At 40.9% G+C, this 18,765-nt stretch overlaps 1 protein-coding gene across 5 annotated transcripts in view; it reads left to right on the top strand.

Moving 5' to 3' along the window:
• Positions 1-18,537: 18,537 nt before the first annotated feature.
• LOC110544433 (cytochrome P450 3A1) overlaps positions 18,538-18,765 on the top strand; it is a 56,795-nt gene continuing 56,567 nt past the window's right edge. For all 5 annotated transcript variants that reach the window (XR_009594180.1, XM_060391089.1, XM_060391090.1 and 2 more), the window contains exon 1: positions 18,538-18,715. Coding sequence is in view for 4 of the 5 variants with exons in the window: in XM_060391089.1 (XP_060247072.1) it covers positions 18,645-18,715 (71 nt within the window). In the remaining variant the exon portion in view is untranslated. The remainder of the gene's footprint in view (positions 18,716-18,765) is intronic.

The following is an 18,765-nucleotide window of genomic DNA, read 5'->3' as shown; positions in this document are numbered from 1 at the left end:
GTCTCAGCATCTGCTTTCATACCCTACTGAGTAGACTTTTTCAGAGTCCCTCTGTCATAGGTCCCTGCCTGTTCCCTGTTTTCTCTTACTTCCAATGTATATCCCCTTTGCCTTTCTGAGTGAGAATTGATCATCTTACTCAGGTTCTCCTTCTTGCTTGGCTTCTTTAGGTGTACATATTTTAGTATGTTTATCCTATATTATATATCTATTATCCACGTATAAGTGAGTGTATACCATGTGTGTCTTTCTGATTCTGGGATACCTCACTCAGGATGATCTTCTCTAGATTCCACCATTTGCCTACAAATTTCATGATTTCCTTGTTGTAAATTGCTGAGTAGTATTCCATTGTGTAAATGTTCCACAATTTCTGTATTCATTCCTCAGGTGAGGGCCATCTGGGTTGTTTCTATGTTCTAGCTATTATGAATAAAGCTGCTATAAACATGGTTGAACAAATGTCTTTGTTTTGTACTTGAGCATATTTTGGATATATGCCTAGAAGTGGTATAGCTGCATCTTGAGGAAGCACTATTCCTAATTGTCTGAGAAAGTGCCAGATCTATTTCCAAAGTGGTTGTACAAGTTTACATTCCCACCAGCAATGGAGGAGTATTCTGCTTTCTCCACATCCTCTCCAGCATGTGTTGTCTCTTGAGTTTTTGATCTTGGCCATTCTGATAGGCATAAGGTAAAATCTCAGGGTCATTTTGATTTGCATTTTCCTGATGACTAAGGATGTTGAGCATTTCTTTAAGTGTTTCTCTGCCATTCCATACTCCTTTGTTGAGCATTCTCTATTTAGCTCTCTACACCATTTTTTAAATTGGATTACTTATTGTTTTGTCTTTTAACTTCTTGAGTTCTTAATATATTTTGGATATTAAACCTATGTCAGTATAGGTGAACATCCTTTCCCAGTCTATAGTCTGTTGCTTTATTCTAATGACAGTGTCCTTTGCTTAAGAGAAGCTTTTTAGTTTCATACAGTCCCATTTATTGATTGTTGATCTTGGAGCCTGTGCTGTTGGTGTTCTGTTCAGGAAGTAGTCTCCTGTTCCAATGAGTTCAAGGCTCTTCCCCACTTTTTTTTTTTTTTTTTTATAACAGATTCAGTGTGTCTGGTTTTATGTTGAGGTCTTTGATCCACTTGGACTTTAATTTCGTGTAAGGTGATAAATATGGATCTATTTGCATTTTTCTACATGTAGACATCCAGTTAGACCAGAACCATTTGTTGAAGATGCTCTTTTTTCCATTATATGGTTTTGCTTTTTCATCAAAATCAAGTATCTGTAGGTATGTGGGTTTATTTCTGGGTCTTCTATTGCATTGATCCACCATTCTGTTTATATGTCAGTCCCATGCTATTACTATTTATTACTATTTCACTGTAGTACAACTTGAAATCAGCAATTCCTATACCTCCAGATGATCTCTTGTGGTATAGGATCATTTTGGCAATTCTGGTTTGTTTGTTTGTTTTTCCATAGAAAGTTGAGAATTGTCTGTTCAAGGTGTGTGTTGGTATTTTGATGAGAATTGCATTGAATCTGTAGATTGCTTTAGGTAGGATGAGCATTTTCACTATGTTAATTGTACCTATCCATGAGCATGGGAATTCTTTCCATCTTCTGATACCTTCTCGGTTTCTTTCTTGAGAAACTTGAAGTTTATTTTCAAATAGGTCTTTCACTTGTTTGGTTAGAGTCACACCAAGGTTCTTTATGTAATTCATGGCGATTGTGAAAGGTGTAGTTTCCTTAATTTCTTTCTCAGCCCATTTGTCTTTTGTATACAAGAGGGCTACTGACTTTTTTGAGTTAATTTTCTATCCATACACTTTTGGAAGTTGTTTATCAGCTGAAGGGGTTCTCAGCTTACATTTTTGGTATCATTCGTGTATACTATTATAGCTGCAAATAGTGATACTTTGAATTATTATTTTCCGATTTATATCTCCTTGATCTTCTTTAAATGTCTTATTGTTCTAGATAAGACTATGTTGAAGAGACATGGAGACAGTGGACAGCCTTGCCTTGTCCTGATTTCAGTGGTATTGAATTAAGTTTCTCTCCATTTAGTTTGATTTTGGTCATAGACTTGTTGTATGTTGTCTTTACTATATTTATGTAAGTGCCTTGTATCCCGGATATCTCCAATACTTTAAGCACGAATGGGTGTTGGATTTTGTCAAATAATTTTTCGGCATCTAAGTATCATTTGGTTTGTCTTCTTCAGTTTGTTTATATGGCTGATTACATTGATGGATTTCTGTATATTGAACTACTCCTGCATTCCTGGATCGAAACCTATTTGGTCATGGTGGATGATTTCTTTGAAATGTTATTGGATTCAGTTTTCAACTATGTTATTGAGGATTTTAACATCAATGTTTATAAGAGAGAAAGGTCTGAAGATGTCTTTCTCTGTTGGGTCTTTGCATGGTTTAGGTATCAAGGGGATTGTGGTTTCATAAAATGAGTTTGGTAATGTTCCTTCTGTTTCTATTTTGTGAAATAGTTTGAAGAGAATTGGAGTTAGCACTTCTTTGAAGGTCTGGTAGAATTCTCACTGAAACCATCTGGCCCCAGGCTTCTTTTGGAAGGGAGACTTTTGATGACTGCTTCTATTTCCTTGGGAGATATAGGACTATTCAATCTACTTACCTGATCTTGGTTTAATTTTGGTAAATGTAATCTATCAAGAAAATTGTCTGTTTAATTTATATTCTCAAATTTTGTGGCATATATGCTTTTGTAGTAGGACCTAATGATTGTTTGGATTCCCTCAGTGTCTGTTGTTATGTCCCCATATTTATTTCTGATTTTGCTGATTTGAATAGTTTCTCTCTGCCTTTTAGTTAGTTTGACTAAGGGTTTGTCTATCTTGTCGATTTTCTCAAAGAACCAGCTCTTGGTTTCATTGATTCTTTGTATTATTTTCTTTGTTTCTGATTCATTGATTTCTGCTCTGAATTTGACTATATCCAACTGTCTACTCCTATTTGGTGTGTCTGCTTCTTTTATTTCTCCTAGGGCTTTTAGGTGTGCCATAACTTTACTTGTATTAAACGTCTCCAACTTCTTTCTGGAGGCACTTAATACTATGAACTTTCCTCTTAGCACTGCTTTCATTTTGTCCCATAAGTTTTGGTATGTTGTGCCTTCATTGTCATTGAATTTTGGGAAGTTTCCAATTTCTTTTTTTTTTCATTTCTTCTCTGACTAAGCTGTCACTGAGTAAAGAGTTCTTTAGTTTCCATATGAATGTAGGCTTTTTGTTATTTCTCTTGTTGTTGAGGTCTAGTTTTAGGCCATGGTGGTCTGATCGTATACAAGGGATTATGTCAAACTTCTATCTGTTGAGGCTTGCTTTGTTACCAACTATAAGGTCAATTTTGGAGAAGATTCCATGAGGTGCTGAAAAGAAGGTATACTCTTTTGAGTTTGGGTGGAAAGTTCTGTAGACACCTCATAGGTCCATTTGATTTAGGAACTCTATAAGTGTCATTATTTCCATATTTAGCTTCTGTCTAGATTATCTGTCTCTTGGTGAGAATGGAGTGTTGAAGTCTCCCACTATTGAGGTGTTGGGATTGATGTGTGATTTCAGCTTTAATATTTTTTTTTCATTTAGGAATGCAGGTTCTCTTTTATTTAGGGCATAGATATTCAAGATTGTGATGTCCTCCTGGTGGATTTTTTTCATTTGATGAGAATGAAATGCCATTCCTCATCTTTTTTGATTAATTTTGATTGAAAATATATTTTATAGGATATTAAGGTATCTAGTCAAGCTTGCTTTCTGGGTTCATTTGCTTCAAAAACATTTTCCAGCCCTTTACTCTGAGGTAGTGTTTATCTTTGTTGCAGAGGTGTGTTTCTTAGATGCAACAGAATTTTGAATCCTGTTTATGTAACCATTCCGTTAGTTTGTGTCTTTATTGGAGAGTTGAGTCCACTGATGTTGATAGATAATAGTGACCAATGAATGTTAGTCCTTCTTATTGTGGAGTTGGTGTGTTGGAGTTACTGTGTTTCTATGCTTGATTTGTTTTGATTTTTTTTGTTGCAAAGTTATCTATATCCTGTGTTTTCATTGGAGTGGAGTTTTCCTTCTAGTATACTCTGTACAGCTGGGTTGCTCTGTAGGTATTGTTTAAGTTTAGTTTTCTCATGAAATATTTTGTTTTCTCCATATATGTTTATTGAAAACTCTGCTGGATGTAGTAGTCTGGGTTGGCATCTGTGGTCACTTAGAGTCTGCATGACACCTACCGAGGCGCTTCTGGCTTTCATAGTTTCTGTTAAGAAGTCTGGTGTTATTCTGATAGGTCTACCTTTATATGTTACTTGGCTTTTTCCCTTGCTGCTTTTAATATTTTTTCTTTGTTTGGTACATGTAGTGTTTTCACTATTATGTGATATATTTTTTTTCTGGTCTAGTCTATTTGGTGTTCTGTAGGCCTTTTGTATATTTATGTACATCTCAGTCTTTAAGTTGGGAAATTTTCTTCTATGATATTACTCTTTATGTGCCTCTAATAACTGGATAAGCATTGCTTTGACATCATTTTCCTGTGTTTCTGATGAATTAAAATAGCCATTGATTATTGGGTTTTCTGGTAAAGCCATGATGTCCTGATTCTGTTGACTGTATTCTTATGCTGACCTCTAGGCATCTGACTACCTGTAACATTTGCTTGTTGTTACTGGAGTTTGTACTTCAGACTGGATCTTTCTCTGGTGTTTGAAGTATTCTTCCAGGAAGAGGAGAGAAGTCCATTGGTTTTGTGTGGGGGTGTTTCACCTGTAGCAAAGGAAGGAAGGTCCCAGTACAGGTGTAGAAGTGCAGGAAGCAAGGGCAGGTGCATGCATTGAAGTGTCCTTGAAGGACATGGTGTTGGTGCTAGAGAGTGTAGATGCCTGGATCTATTGTTAAGGGTGTGTGCAGGTTCAGGAGGGGGTGTGGGCACTGGTGCTGTTCTCAGGCACAGGGTGCATGCACAGATTCCTTGAATACTTCAGTGGCCTACAGGCCTGTCATACTGTCCTCCTGTTATTCAAATCTGTCTGGGCTCCAGGCATTGTTTGCCTGGATTCCACTGGTAGACCCACACAACAGGGACACTTCAATGTTGAGAACACTGTCCCAAGAATTCCTATGTTGCCCACAGTGGGGCTGTGGGTGGGAGGGATCTTATATCTGGCTGTAAGCATAGAGAGTTCCCAGATATGAGGACCTGCATGAACTCACTTGAAGGCACATTCTTAATTTTGCAGGCCTAATCAGAATGCACAGGGGTTTCCCGTGTTCTCTGTTCCCAAATTTGGGGCTGCAGGGCCAAATGCGAGTGTAAGAGATATGTCAGGTCAGTGGTGCTGCAGCTGCAAAACTTGGAGTCCTTTACAGTTGCTGGCTGGGAGGCCCTGGGGAACTTGTACAGACACCTGCAGATCTGGGAGGCCTGTAAAGCTGGCTGCCAGCCACTGAGGAACTGGGAGGCCCTCCTCTGCTGTCTCAGTTACCTAGCAAGGAGTTGTGTGTTAGAAGAAGGGGGCACTGTAGGCCACTTCTGCTAAGGAGGGAGGGGAATCAAAGGGAAGTGCAGAGGGGTTGAATATTCACCACTCTAAGTCCCCGGAGATGTCTGCAGGTGATCTGGATCCAAATGGTCTCAGCTCATGGGTTGTCCCCTCTTACCAAGGAACCCCAATGTTAATGTTCTGGCTTCAGCTGCCACTTCACTCACCAATTTTGGAGTTTCAGATTCTCTGCCCCTCAGATACGATGCAGTGTTTACTATCTTGGATCCCTTGAAATCTGTTGATTTCAAAGTTTGCCTCCTGATAGCTCTGAGATGCATAAGTGGGTCTCATGAAATGAAGCTATACATAAGCAGCAAAAAGTCAACTGAAAGTCTTAATTTTTAATTGATGTGTCATTTAAAAAATATTTAATATTTATGCAGTATTCTCTTCTGGCCAGCATGTGTGCCTGCACACCAGAAGAGAGCACCAGATCTCATTATAGATGGTTGTAAGGCACCATGTGGGTGCTGAGAATTGAATTCAGAATCTCTGAAAGAGCAGCCAGTGCTCTTAACCTCTGATCCATCTTTCCCTCCCATGATGTGTCATTTTTGAAGATTTGAGGTGGGAGAGGTCTGGTGAAAAATTTGGATGTGCTAATAGTGAAAGAGATCGAAAATAGGGGAAAGAGCTCCAAAGACAGACAACAGAGTCAGAGACAGACCCTGACTCCAGTTGTCAGGGAACCCATATAAAGAACAAGCTGCACATCTGCTACACATGTGCAGGAGGCCTAGTTCCAGCCCATGCATGCTCTTTGGTTCAGTTCCTGTGAGTCTCTGTAAGCCAAGGTTGGTTTACTCTGTAGGCTTTCTTGTGGTTTCCTTGACCCCTCAATTCTTCCTCTCACTCTTCTTCAAGACCCTGTGCATTCTATTGTTTGCTTGTGTGTCTCTGGATCTGTTTCTATCAGGTGCTGAATGAAGCCTCTCAGAAGAGTGATGCTAGGCTCCTGTCTGCAGACAGGAGCCTGCAAGCATAGGAAATCGTCATTAATGGTGTCAGGGGTTGGCTTTCTCACTAGGGTAAGTCTGAATTTGGGCTGGTCATTAGTTGGCCATCTCTGCTCCATCTTTACTCCTACATATCATGTAGTCAGGACAAATTTTTGGATAATGTCTTCTTCTATTGGAAGTCCTGCTTGGCTGGAGGAGGTGGCCAGTTCAGGCTCCATGTCCACCACTGCTAGGAGTTTCAGCAAGGGTCACCCCCATAGACTTCCAAGGGCCTCCCCCATCCCAGATATTCCTTCAATAAATCTCTGTTTACTTTCCCAGTCCTCCCATCTTGCTCCCTTCCCACCTGGTCCCCACCGCCTGTCCCACCCAGTTCCCTCCCTCCATCGACTTCAGATATCTATTTGATTTTTCCTTCTGAGTGAAATTCAAGCATCCTCCATTGGGCCTTCCTTGTTACTTAGTTTCTTTGGGTCTGTGGATTGTAGGATGGTTATCCTGCCCATTATTGCTAATATCCACTTAAAAGTCAGTATATACCATGTGAGTCTTTCTGGGTCTGGGTCAATTCATTTAGAATGATATTTTTTAGTTCCATCTATTTGTTTCAAATTTCAATATGTCTTTGTTTTTAATGGCTGTATAGTATTCCATTGTTTAAATATAGCACATTTTCTTTACCCATTCTTTGGTTGAGAGACATCTAGTTTTTCCCCCCAGTTTCTGGATATTATAAATAAAGTTGCTACAAACATGGTTGAGCAAATGTCCTTGTTGTACACTTGAGCATCCTTTGGATATATGCTTAGGAATGGCATAGCTTGATCTTGAGTTAGCACCATTTCTATTTGTCTGAGAAAGTGCCAGATTGATTTTCAAAGTGGTTGGACAAGTTTAAAAGCAATGGAGGAGGATTTCCCTTTCTCCACATCCTCTCCAGCATGTGTTGTCTCTTGAGTTCTTGATCTTAGCTATTCTGACTGGTTTGAGATGGAATGTCAGAGTCATTTTGATTTGCATTTCCCTAATGACCATGGAGGTTGGACCTTTATTTAAGTGTTTTTCATGAATTAGACATTACTCTATTGAGAATTCTCTGTTTAGCACTGTACCTCATTTTTTAACTGGATTATTTGATTTGTTGGTGGTTAATTATTTTGGAGTTCTTTATTTGTTTTGGATATTAGCTCTCTTTTAAATTGAGATTTTGTTTTGTTTTGTTTTTGTTTTTTGAAAAAGGGTTTCTCTGTGTAATCTTGGCTGTTCAGCACCTGTGCTGGCCTCAGACACAGAGATCCACTCGTCTGTGCTTCTTGGAGTGCTGGGATTACAGGCATGTGCTATTGCACCTGGCTGGTGAAGATCTTTTCCCTATCTGTAGACTGCCATTTTGTTCTACTCTCAGTGTCCTTTGCTTTACAGAACCTTTTCAGTTTCATTGTTGATCTTAGTGCCTGAGCTGTTTGTGTTCTGCTCAGGAAGGTTAAGGTACCAATGTTTTCATAATTCTTTCCCACTTTCTCTTCTATTAGGTTTAGTGTGTCCAGTTTTATTTTGAGATCTTTGATTCACTTAGATTTGAGTAGGTAAATATGATAAATATGATGTTAGGGTACTGTTAATATCTATTTTATTTACATTCACTAATCCTCTTTCTCTCCCTCTCCCACCCTATTAGGACTGTGCAGCAAAATTACATGGCAGGTTCACAAATCATGTCGTGTGCCTGGTTCTTCATGGGAGTTTTATTAAAGGAAGGGGAAGGGGGTCACAGAGACAGTCCCTGGGCATGGAGAAAGAGATGAGGTGGTACAAGTTCTCTTATAAGATGACCCAGAGCATATTTCAGGTCGTCTCTTTGTGGTCCATAGGTGGCTTAATGAATGCCTGATATCCATTTTGTCAGGTTCGTTTGGGATGGCCTTAGAGATGCCTGCCTATGGATCCCAACATTCCTCCCTTTTTGTTTTATTAAAAAGTGAGGAGTTAGGAAGGGGGTGATGGTGGGGAGGGTATATAGGCTACTTTCACTCTTCAATCTGCTTCCTTCTTATTAGGGGCATTGTCATTCTCAGGGTATAGCTGGTCCTAACCATCAGGGTTGATTGGAAGGTCATTATCATCTGGTTCTGTGGGCAGAGGTTGATAATCCAACAGGAGTAACTGATTAATGGTTTGTTTAGACAATTTTGCATTTGTTGTTGGAAGAATGTAGAGAAGTTAATAAAGCAGGGTGCAGAAAGAAAAAGGATGAGCAGAAGAGGTATGAGGAAGGGCAGAATCATTTTCCACATGGGGTTCTTGAGGCCCAAGAGCTAGAGGCCTCAAGCTGTTCCCTTCAGTTTTGTATATTTGTCTGCAGTTGTCAGATTTTGTCTTTTACTATGCCTGACTGTTTAACGTAAAAACAGCATTCCTCCTGGAGGAAGATACAAAGGCCACCTACTTTAGCTGTGAGGAGATCCATTCCTCTTCAGTTTTGAAGTATTACTGCTGCCAGAAAGTTGATCTGTCCTTGGAGAGTTACTATTGTCTGAGCCACTTGCTGGAAGTACTGGATAAACTGGGAAGAAAACTGATAATACAAAGTTAGTGAAGTGGCTGTCCTGGTCCTAACAGATGCCATGATTCCTGCAGCAGCCAAGAGAAGCAATATTTGAATTGCCCTTTTGTCCTGCTGGCCAGGTTTTGGGTCCATGATAGAGATTGTTAGGGGTTCCTTTTCAATTATCACCCCAGCTTGGGTAAGAATAGCACCAGCATACAAACTCCTGACCAACCAACCAACAGGCAATGTAGGCCTGAGTACTGCAAAGGATCAAGATATTATTAGCAGTAGGACATTGGGGTTGAGATGAAGTATCAAAGATTATAGTTTTATTACAGTCTAATGAACTTAGCATTCCTACAGAATTCATCCCAGATGCCTTAAAACAGCTTGCCATGCCAAAAAGGGTGATATATAAAAGGTAGGTGGTTCTGGCAACAGTTCCTCTAAAGTTTCCATACAAGAATGAGAAGGGGAGTAATCAGGTTGAGGAAGAAGGTTTGAAATATTAAGAGGTGGGCATGGTTGGAAAGTAAGAGTAGAGTCTTCTGTTAGTGCCACCTTGAGGGAAAGAACCCTGGAGGGAGGTAGAGTTTGTAAGCCTTTACACCTTAAAAGTTAAGACAGTTTGTGAGAAGAAAAAAAGTAATAGGTGATCCAAAAGTTAATTTTTTGGACTCTCAAACAAGGATCTCTGCAGCCACTAAGGCACAAATGCAGGGTGCCCATCCTTGGATTGTCAAGTCTAATTTTTTATAGGTATGCTACAGGTACAAAGGAGGGTCCCAGTTGGTGACCCAGGGACCTATTTTTCTGTTACATAGAGGGAGAAGTGATGGGTTGAGTCTGGAAGATGTAGTCTGGGGCCTCAAGAAGAGCCTGTTGGACCCTCCGAAAAGGTTTAGTAATGGGCCTAAGAAGGAGTTTGTGCAAGGGGAATAAGGCTGCCTTATATAAGGGGAGGGCAAGAAGGGAAAAGAAAGGAACCCAGGACCATAAGAAACCAGCCATTCCCCCAAACAATAAAATTTCGTCTTTGGTAAAGGGAACTGACAGAGAACATATTAGGTCATTTTTATCTAGGGTGATGCCCTTGTGGGTTGGGGTTACTGTTAGTCCAAGGTAAGTGATCTCAGAGGTGGAAAATTGGAGATTGGATGGTGAGACCCAATAACCCCTGATGGATAGGAAATTTAGAAGGGCAGAGTTATTAATTTGGCTAACTCATAGAAATGGGCTTCAGAGGAGAAGATAATCTTATTATTATATAAGTTTAGACTCAGGGAGAGATAATGAAAGTAGATAAGAGGCTAGGGTTAGGCCAAACAGGTGTGGGATGTCTCAGAATCCCTGGTGTAGGACAGTCCTGGTAAGCTGAGTATAAATAAGGGCGTCAGGATCTGTCAGTGTGAATGCAAAGATATTTTGTGACTGGCCATCAGGGGAATAAAGAAAAATGCATCCTTGAGATCCAGAACTGAGAAATGGGAGGTGCCTCAGGGCTTAATGTAGAGGAGACTATAGGGGTTAGCTAAAACATGATGGAGGTAAAAACTACAGGATTGAGAAGCTGGAGGTCTCAAACCAGGAGATAGGTTTCATTGAGCTTTGTAAATGCACGTACAGGGTTGTTAAAAGGAGAGGAAGTGGAGCAAAAGGGTGTTTTGTTTTGTTTTTTTCCTAGAAGGTCAGAAATAATAGGTTTAAGTCCCTTGAAGCTCTTGAGAGAAAGTGGGTATTGAGCTTAGGTGATATACAGGGTGGGATCGTATAGCTGAATGACCACAGGGGAATGGTGCCTAGCAACAGAGGGGTTTTGGACATCCCAGACTTGGAGGTCCAGTTGAGAAGCTTGTAAAGGAATTGGCATGTCACAACTGGTAGGTAGGGTAGCTAAGAGAAGGAGGAGAGAGGACACTGATGAGCTTGGGATCAGGTAAATGGGTAGAGTAAAAGAGATAAGGACTCCCACTTTGGCTAAAAGTCAATTTCCAGTGAGGGAACTGGACAGGTTGGCATCACTGAAAAAGGAATGAGTCAAGGGAACACTCCTGAATATTGAGTGGTAGAGTCTGGCAAGGTTGGCAAGGCAGACCCTCTACCCTGAAACAGATGTACTAGAAGGAAAGGTTGGTCCCCAATATTCTATCAGGCCTGAGTATAAGTGTCTCAGGTGTCCACAAGGATGGAGATGGGCCGTCTTGATACCATTATAATTACCTGTGGCTCACTACTAGTGATGGCAGTGGTTAAGTCAAGAGAACCCTGGAACCTTCGCTTGTCTGTAGGCAGTCCTAGGATATTGGCTGGAGTGTTATCTGAGACTGACCCCCCATATCATGGGAGAAACGGTGGCATTGAGGCCAGTCAGATGGTCTTGGTCAGCATTTCGTATTTTCTGCTTGTGGGATTTCTCATCTCTTCCACGGTACGCCTTTAAAGGCCAGCACTAAGACTTTTGCCTGTGGAGTCAGAGGTCCTCTTTCCAGGCATTTAAGTTTAGCCCTGATGTTGGGGTAACTCTGGGGGAAAATAGGTCATCAGGAGTTGCCTACCTTCTGTACTTTCGGGGTCTAGCTTAGTATGTTGTAAGAGGAATTGAGACAGATTTTCATTCTTATCCTGAATGACCTCTTGGAGCTTCTCAAAATTAACTGGCTTGAGGGCAGCCTTGTGGAGACCAGCCAGAAGGCAGGTCATGAACTCATCTCTAGCTAAAATGCCTTCTGAGGTATTATAATCCAATTGTGGACCCTGGTCAGGCACCCTGTCAGCCACAACTAGGTGTATTGTGTTTGTTTGGTGAGCCTCGTCTGCATGCATTCTAGCCTGCTCCCAAACTCACCGGTGCCCCTCTGGTAATAGGTTGTTGGTAAGAATCATATATGTACATATCCTGCAAGGTAAGACTATTAGATTGATTGAGATACTGATATTCTTTAATGAAAGTAGTAGGATTAGAGATATGTGATCCTAGTCTCATTTCTAGTTGGGAAAGTTCAGTTAATGAGAAGGGAACATGCACCCTAACTAAGCCATACACACAGGCCACCTCCCGCAAGGGAAGAATTGAGGCTGGTTTATGCTGAGTAGAAGAAGAAGGGGCTTTGCTATAGCGCGAGAGCAGGTAGCAGAGGGGCTAATAGCTGTTGGTAGGGTGAAAGTGGTTTCCAAAGTAGAATGACTAGGACAGCTTGTTGCTGGGAAGGGGGCTGGAGAGAAGGGTGAGGATGCTGGAGAAGCTGAAGATGAAGAGAAGGAAGCAGAGGAGGAAGGAGAAGAAGCCAGAGGTTGACAGCAGCTAGGTGGAGGTTCTTCTGTGGGGTTAAAGGTAGAGAACTCTTAAGGTTGAGAGTTTATACCTAGAAGAAGTTGGGTAGGAGAACAGGAAGAAAATAGAGAAGGTTTAGAGTGGAGAAGAGAGAATGCTTGAACATTAAGATAGCTTCTTCCATTTACTAGATCGCTGACAGTAATTTAAAAGATCCCATAAAATATTAGGATTTAATGTGCTATTAATTGGCCTATTTGAACAATTTTCTAAGGAATATGTAGGCCAAGTTTTATTACAGAGGCATCAAAGCTATGAGACCTTTAAGTCAGGCTGCATGCGTACGGTTTTAAAATTCTTCAGAAGACATCCCAGTGGGTATAATGGAGGTACAAATGAATGGGCATTTCCCATTGGGAGAGTAGCAGTCAGTGACCTGCTGAGGCATCCCAAAAACAAGGTTTAGCTCAGTAAAGTAGTATGATACTACCTAATCCAACAGCTCGTTAGTGTTGGCCAGAGACTAAGGGCACAGCTGCCCATAGGAGACAGAGTTTACCTAGTGCAAGGATTTTTGTAGATGAGCGACAAGGGCAGGGGGTGAAACTGTGCCAGTAGAAGGGAAAAAAATTCTCACCTAAGGGAAAAAGGAAGCCCTAAGTGGAGGTCAGCAAAAGGTCAACTGTGGCCAGTGAAGGCTATGGTTACAAAAATACCAGGAAGTTGCTGGACTCAATGGTCAATCTTCCCCTACAAAGAGAGATGTATTTATGTTGACCAATGAGAGGAACTCACCAATCTAGCCAGTGCTGCATGTAGGAGGTAGCAATCTGGTTACCAGAAAGTGGGTCACAGGCGGATTTGAAACAAAATAGGTTTCCAGCAGTTCCAGTGGTGGTGCTGGCACCAAAAGCAACAACCATGTGGCGTGGCCACTGAAGGCGCCTCTTTGGCCAATGTTTTGATTGTGCATCACAGTTACATGGGAGGTCCACAAATCTCTCTGTATGATTCGTTCCATGTGGGAGGATTTATTAAGGGGAAGGGGTTACAGAGTCCTTCTCTGTGCAGGAAGAGAGAGAGAGAGAGAGCGAGAGCGAGAGCGAGAGCGAGAGCGAGAGCGAGAGAGAGAGAGAGAGAGAGAGAGAGAGAGAGAAAGAGAGAGAGCAGGTGGTGCAAGTTCTGTTATAAGGTATCCCACAGCATGTGCAGATAGTTTCAGATGGTCCGTGGGTGGTCTATAGGTGGCCTCACAGATGCCTGATATTAGGTTTGTCAGGTCCCATGGTGCTGGACATAGAGATGCCCGCTTATGGATCCCAACACAGCCTAGTCCCTTTTTCTCTCTGGCCTCCGGCCATTATTCCCTCTCAGAGTCCTCAGATTTAAACTATGCCACTGGCAAAGGGCCCCTCTCAGAGCTTGGACCAGGCAAACACTTTGCTGCTGTGAACAACCTAAATCATTCCCACATCCTACCCCAGGGACCAAAACAAAAACATGTTTACATCCACAAATAGATGCTAATTTGACACCCTCCTCCTTTCCCAGCCAACTCCCTCCCTCCATATACTTCAGATGCCTATTTTATTTCCTTTCTGAGTGAGACTCAAGGATCCTCCCTTGGGCCCTCCTTGCTAAATATCTTCTTTACGTCTGTGGCTTGTAATGCTCTGTGGTACAGCTTGATATCAGGGATGGAAATACCTCCAGAAGATCTTTTATTGTAAAAGATTATTTTACCTATCCTTTTCTGTTTTTCCAGATGAAGTTGAGAATTCCTCTTTCCAGGTCTGTAAAGAATTGTATTGGAATTTTGATGGGAATTGCATTAAATCTATAGGTATCTTTTGTTAAGGTTGCCATTTTTACTATGTTAATCTTACTGATCTATGAGCATGGGAGATCTTTCCATCTTCTGATATCTTCTACATCTTTCTTCAGAGACTTGACATTTTTGTTTGTTTGTTTGTTTAAGTTCTTTCACTTGCTTGGTTAGAGTCACATAAAGGTACTTTATGTTACTAGTGGCTATTGTGAAGGGTGTAGTTTCTCTAATTTCTCTCTCAGTTCTTTTGTCTTTCATATACAGCAGTGCTCTAATTTTTTTTTTTTTTTTTTTTTTTTTTTTAGTTAATTTTGCATCAGGCTACTTTGCTAAAGGCTTTTATCAGCTGAAGGTACTCTTGAATTTGGGTTGAATCCAGCTTGTCATGGAGTGCTGTCTTCTGACCACTGTCATTTGTTTTTGTTTGGTATTATTTTTCTTAGAATTTTTTTTATTGATTCTCGCATGAAAGGCATGTGAATTTTCCTTTGTTATCCTATTTTTTGAGTTTAAAATGGAGTAAATTATGGAATCTTGTGGACACAGTGCTCTCCTTATGAAGTATTTAGGTTGATATGGCACTGTGAAGTCTTTTGGTTTTTATCCTAAAAAAAATAAATCCAGTTGCCTTTGGGCAAATTCATTCGTCAGCTGTAGGTCTCCACTTCTATAATTTGGGAATTAGAGATTTAAAAAATTATTCATGTCAGTGTCTTGGCTACATGTATGTTTGTGTACCACATGCATGACTAGTGATTGTGGAGTTCAGAAAAAGGTGGCACACTCCTTGGAATTGCAGTTAGACAGTTGTTAGCCACAATGTGAGTGTTGGGAATTGAACTTGGGTCCTATCCAGTGCTCTGAAGTGCTGAGCCATGGTTTCAGCTGCAACATGGGGACTAGAACAGCTTACTTATCTCAGGAGCTTGTCTTGATGATCACAAAGAAAGTGTAAAGGAACTTACAAACCATGACATGCTCTATGTATATTAGTAACAAGCTAACTTCAGGACAGTGTCTCTGGAAATAATTTGAAAGTTTAGCCATTCATGTGGAAATACTTGTTGGTTTTCTCTCCTATAAAATCAACGGCAGGGATTATTTTTTAGAGCAAGAAGGTCAACATGAAATTATTGCCTCACTTTTCCCCGTCCCTCACTGTTGAACCTCCTCACCTTGCCCCTACTTAGAGGGAAGAGCTTGGGGTATTGCCCATTGGGAAGACTTTCAATGAGGTGCTGTTTCTCCACTAATCCTGTATGGCACTGGGCATGATTCAGCCTGTTTAAAGTGAAGGCCTTGACATCTATACCACAAGCCCACACCAACGAAGAGGGAAAAGTAAGATTTTAGGAGTTTAAGGATTAGAGTTTCTGATGTCACATGGGATCTCCCAGAAATAATAGGGAAGACACAGTCATGAAATATCAACAGTACAATCACATTAACAATATCTGAACAGTGACATCTTGAATTGTCATGCTAACTTGAATGGGGGATTCTGACAAGTCTCTTTCCCCAGTTTAAGGGCTGTAGGAAATTAATAACCACTATAAGAGGGAGAATCAGTCTTGCCCATGTATGAGTCACTTGGCTATCCATCACCTAGTGGTCAGCCCTGAAAATATATACAAATAAGACATACTACATGGACTCAGCATGTTGTATTTATATATTTATACTTGTATGTGTGTAACAATAATAATTAAAAAGAGGCCATGAATTTGAGAGTAAGTAGAGGCATGGTAGGGAATTAGGGAGAAAAAAGGGAATGATATAACTTTATGAGTTTTCAAGGTATATGGTCTCTTGGATCATGGTTGCATTAGGGATTTATTAAATAATTTTGAATGAACCAGTTGTCATTTGGGAGGATGGTTTGGTTACTGTGACATAGCCTCACAGGGTTGTTGACTGGAGTGATATCACCTAAGGTGGGCAAAGTACTTAGGACACTATATATTTGCAATCATTGTCTGATCCAAACTTGGTGGGTAGAGGGGACATATGTATGCAGGCACCTGTGTGGCCCACCACACTGTGGGTTTCCAGTTGAGAAAACAATTCAGTTTTTCAACCTCAAAGCTACAGTAGTGGTTGAATGGCTTTTGTGAAGTCCATCTTCTAGATTAGTGCTTCAGAGTACACCCAGGATCTCTTGGATCCTGGGTTGGACTGGAGGCCTTGGGAGATTAGTAATAAGACTAGAGAAATGAGATAGAAATGGGGGTGCCAGAAACTTCTAGATGTGGGGAAAGCTTGAGAGAGGCAAGAGGTATTAAAAAGATATTATGCTTGGCATATGCAGGAATTTGTGTTTCTTGGGTGAATTCTGCTCACTTACTCTTTCACATGGATGAAGAAACAAGTCTAGGAATATCAGAGACCTCACCTTTCTCATTCATCATGTCACATCTTTGTTTTTTCAGATGAGAGCAAATTGAAGGAATGCTCAGGGATGTTAAATCCTGCTGAGATACTGAAGTTCAAGGCTGATTAACTTCATAGTATCTATTACAACTTGTAATTCAACAGCTATAGTTTTCATTAAAAATTAATTATCTCTTTCTCTCTCTGTGTGGCAAGTATACATGTATATATAATTATTTCTGGTTAAATTTACTGAGTCTCTCTTGTTTCTCTCCCGATATTGTCAGTTTCATTTCTTCTCTTTTCCATATTCATGACTTGTGTTGTGTACTGAAGACTTGAACTCACACCATCTGTGTGACTGTGGGTTTATAACTGTCTTTTATAGTGTGTGGGCTCACAAGTTGGTTCACAACTGAATACAATGCCTCCTTCTCTCCCAGAACCTATTATTGGTCAGTGTTCAGCAGTAAGTGGTATGGCCTGTCTCTTTCTCATGACCATTGTCATGGGTGGCAGAGGTTAAATTTTGGTGGTTTGGCATAGCAGAGGAAAGTTTTTGTAGACAGGGTCTCATATCTGCCATGCTAGTCACAAGTTCCCTATACAGCTTTGGACTTTCTCTTTGAACTTCTAATCCCCCTGCCTCTACTCTATAATCACTGAGATTATAGAAGTGTGCTATCAAAGATATAGTGCTCTGGTTGGTGCCATACTTTTGTGACTGCCAGGCTGGCTGGCCCTGCATCTCCTCACTAATTCTCAATATACTTCTCGATATTATTTTTTCTCACAAACAAACAGCATGGGGTGGATAGATTATTCATGGGTTAAGCATGCTTGTTGTTCTTCTGGAGGACTGGTGTTTTGTTCCCAGAATCTATGTGGGAGTTGCAGGATCTTGGGTAGTTCACAAGCACCTGTAACTCCACCTCCAGGGACCCAGTGCCCTCTTTGTGCCTTCACAGGCATTTGCATACATATTCTCATAAACACACAAAAACTTTAATCAATACACCAGATTACTGACTTGCATATTTCACATTCTGCATGATTGGCTCATTTATACTGTAATTTTCAATGTTTTTAAATATGTTTCTGTATGGTTCTACAGAAGCTACACACTTGCTCACTTTTAGAACATTTTCATCACTCAAAAAACAAAAATCAAACAGACAGAAAACCAAACCTCCCCTAACATTTACTAGCAACTGATCAGAGCAATTTATTAGCTTCATATTACCTTTCATATTAGTCTTCTGTTGTGACCCATAGCTGTCAGGAACCACTTGCAGCCTTGAGTGTCATTTCCAATATTCATAAATCATGATCCTCTACTGAAATGTGCCCAGTGACTCTTGACTCTTGCATTAGGAAATAGGAGAGCCAGCTACTTGTCCTAGCACCACTTGACTAGCCTGTCTGAATGACCACTCTGTTGCATGGTGGTGACCAATGCCCAGAAAATTCTCACAGTCTAGGAAGTGGGATGTGCAGGAAGCCCCTCACTGTGGTGTGGAGGGAAGAAGATGACTTTGTTGTTAGGGGTCCAGGTAAGGACAGACACAGACCAGACTGCCATCTTTTTTCTGAGTTGAGTTTTGATAAATGACGAAGTATCTGTCAGGGGCAGACAAAGACATTCTGTAAAGATCTGTGGATGATAAAACTTTGGCTTTATTTCATGTATTCTTGGATCAAGTCTGCCTTGGTGAGAGGACATTTCACAACAATGAATTTGCTTGAAATTTTGATAGGAAGGAAGAACCTTTGGTCTCACTGATATGGCATCATTGATTATTGATGTTACACAGAATGTCAACTCACAGGAGGTCAAAATAAGCTGTGGACAAACTTTATGAACTGTCAAGGTAGACAGGATATCGAAGTCCAGATGATACAGAGCTGAGCAATCTATTGGCTGGAGCCCTGCTCCCACCCATCTGCCCAGCATATAAATCCTGCAAGCTATGCTCACTGCAGCACAATTGGGTGGAAGGGAATCCCTGCAAAGGGTAGCACATACAGAAGGAGGGAGAATACTGAGGAGAAAACTGCTGACAGAGAAGCAAAGATGGATCTACTTTCAACTCTCTACCTGGAAACCTGGGTCCTCCTGGCAATGAGCCTGGTGCTCCTCTACTGGTGAGTAGTCTCCAAAGTTCCTCCCCCGACCATGTCCTTGTGATTGGGGT

Source organism: Meriones unguiculatus, chromosome 9 (assembly GCF_030254825.1).
Source record: "Meriones unguiculatus strain TT.TT164.6M chromosome 9, Bangor_MerUng_6.1, whole genome shotgun sequence".
NCBI classification, from domain to species: Eukaryota; Metazoa; Chordata; class Mammalia; order Rodentia; family Muridae; genus Meriones; species Meriones unguiculatus.
This window is presented reverse-complemented; position numbering and strand designations above follow the sequence as displayed.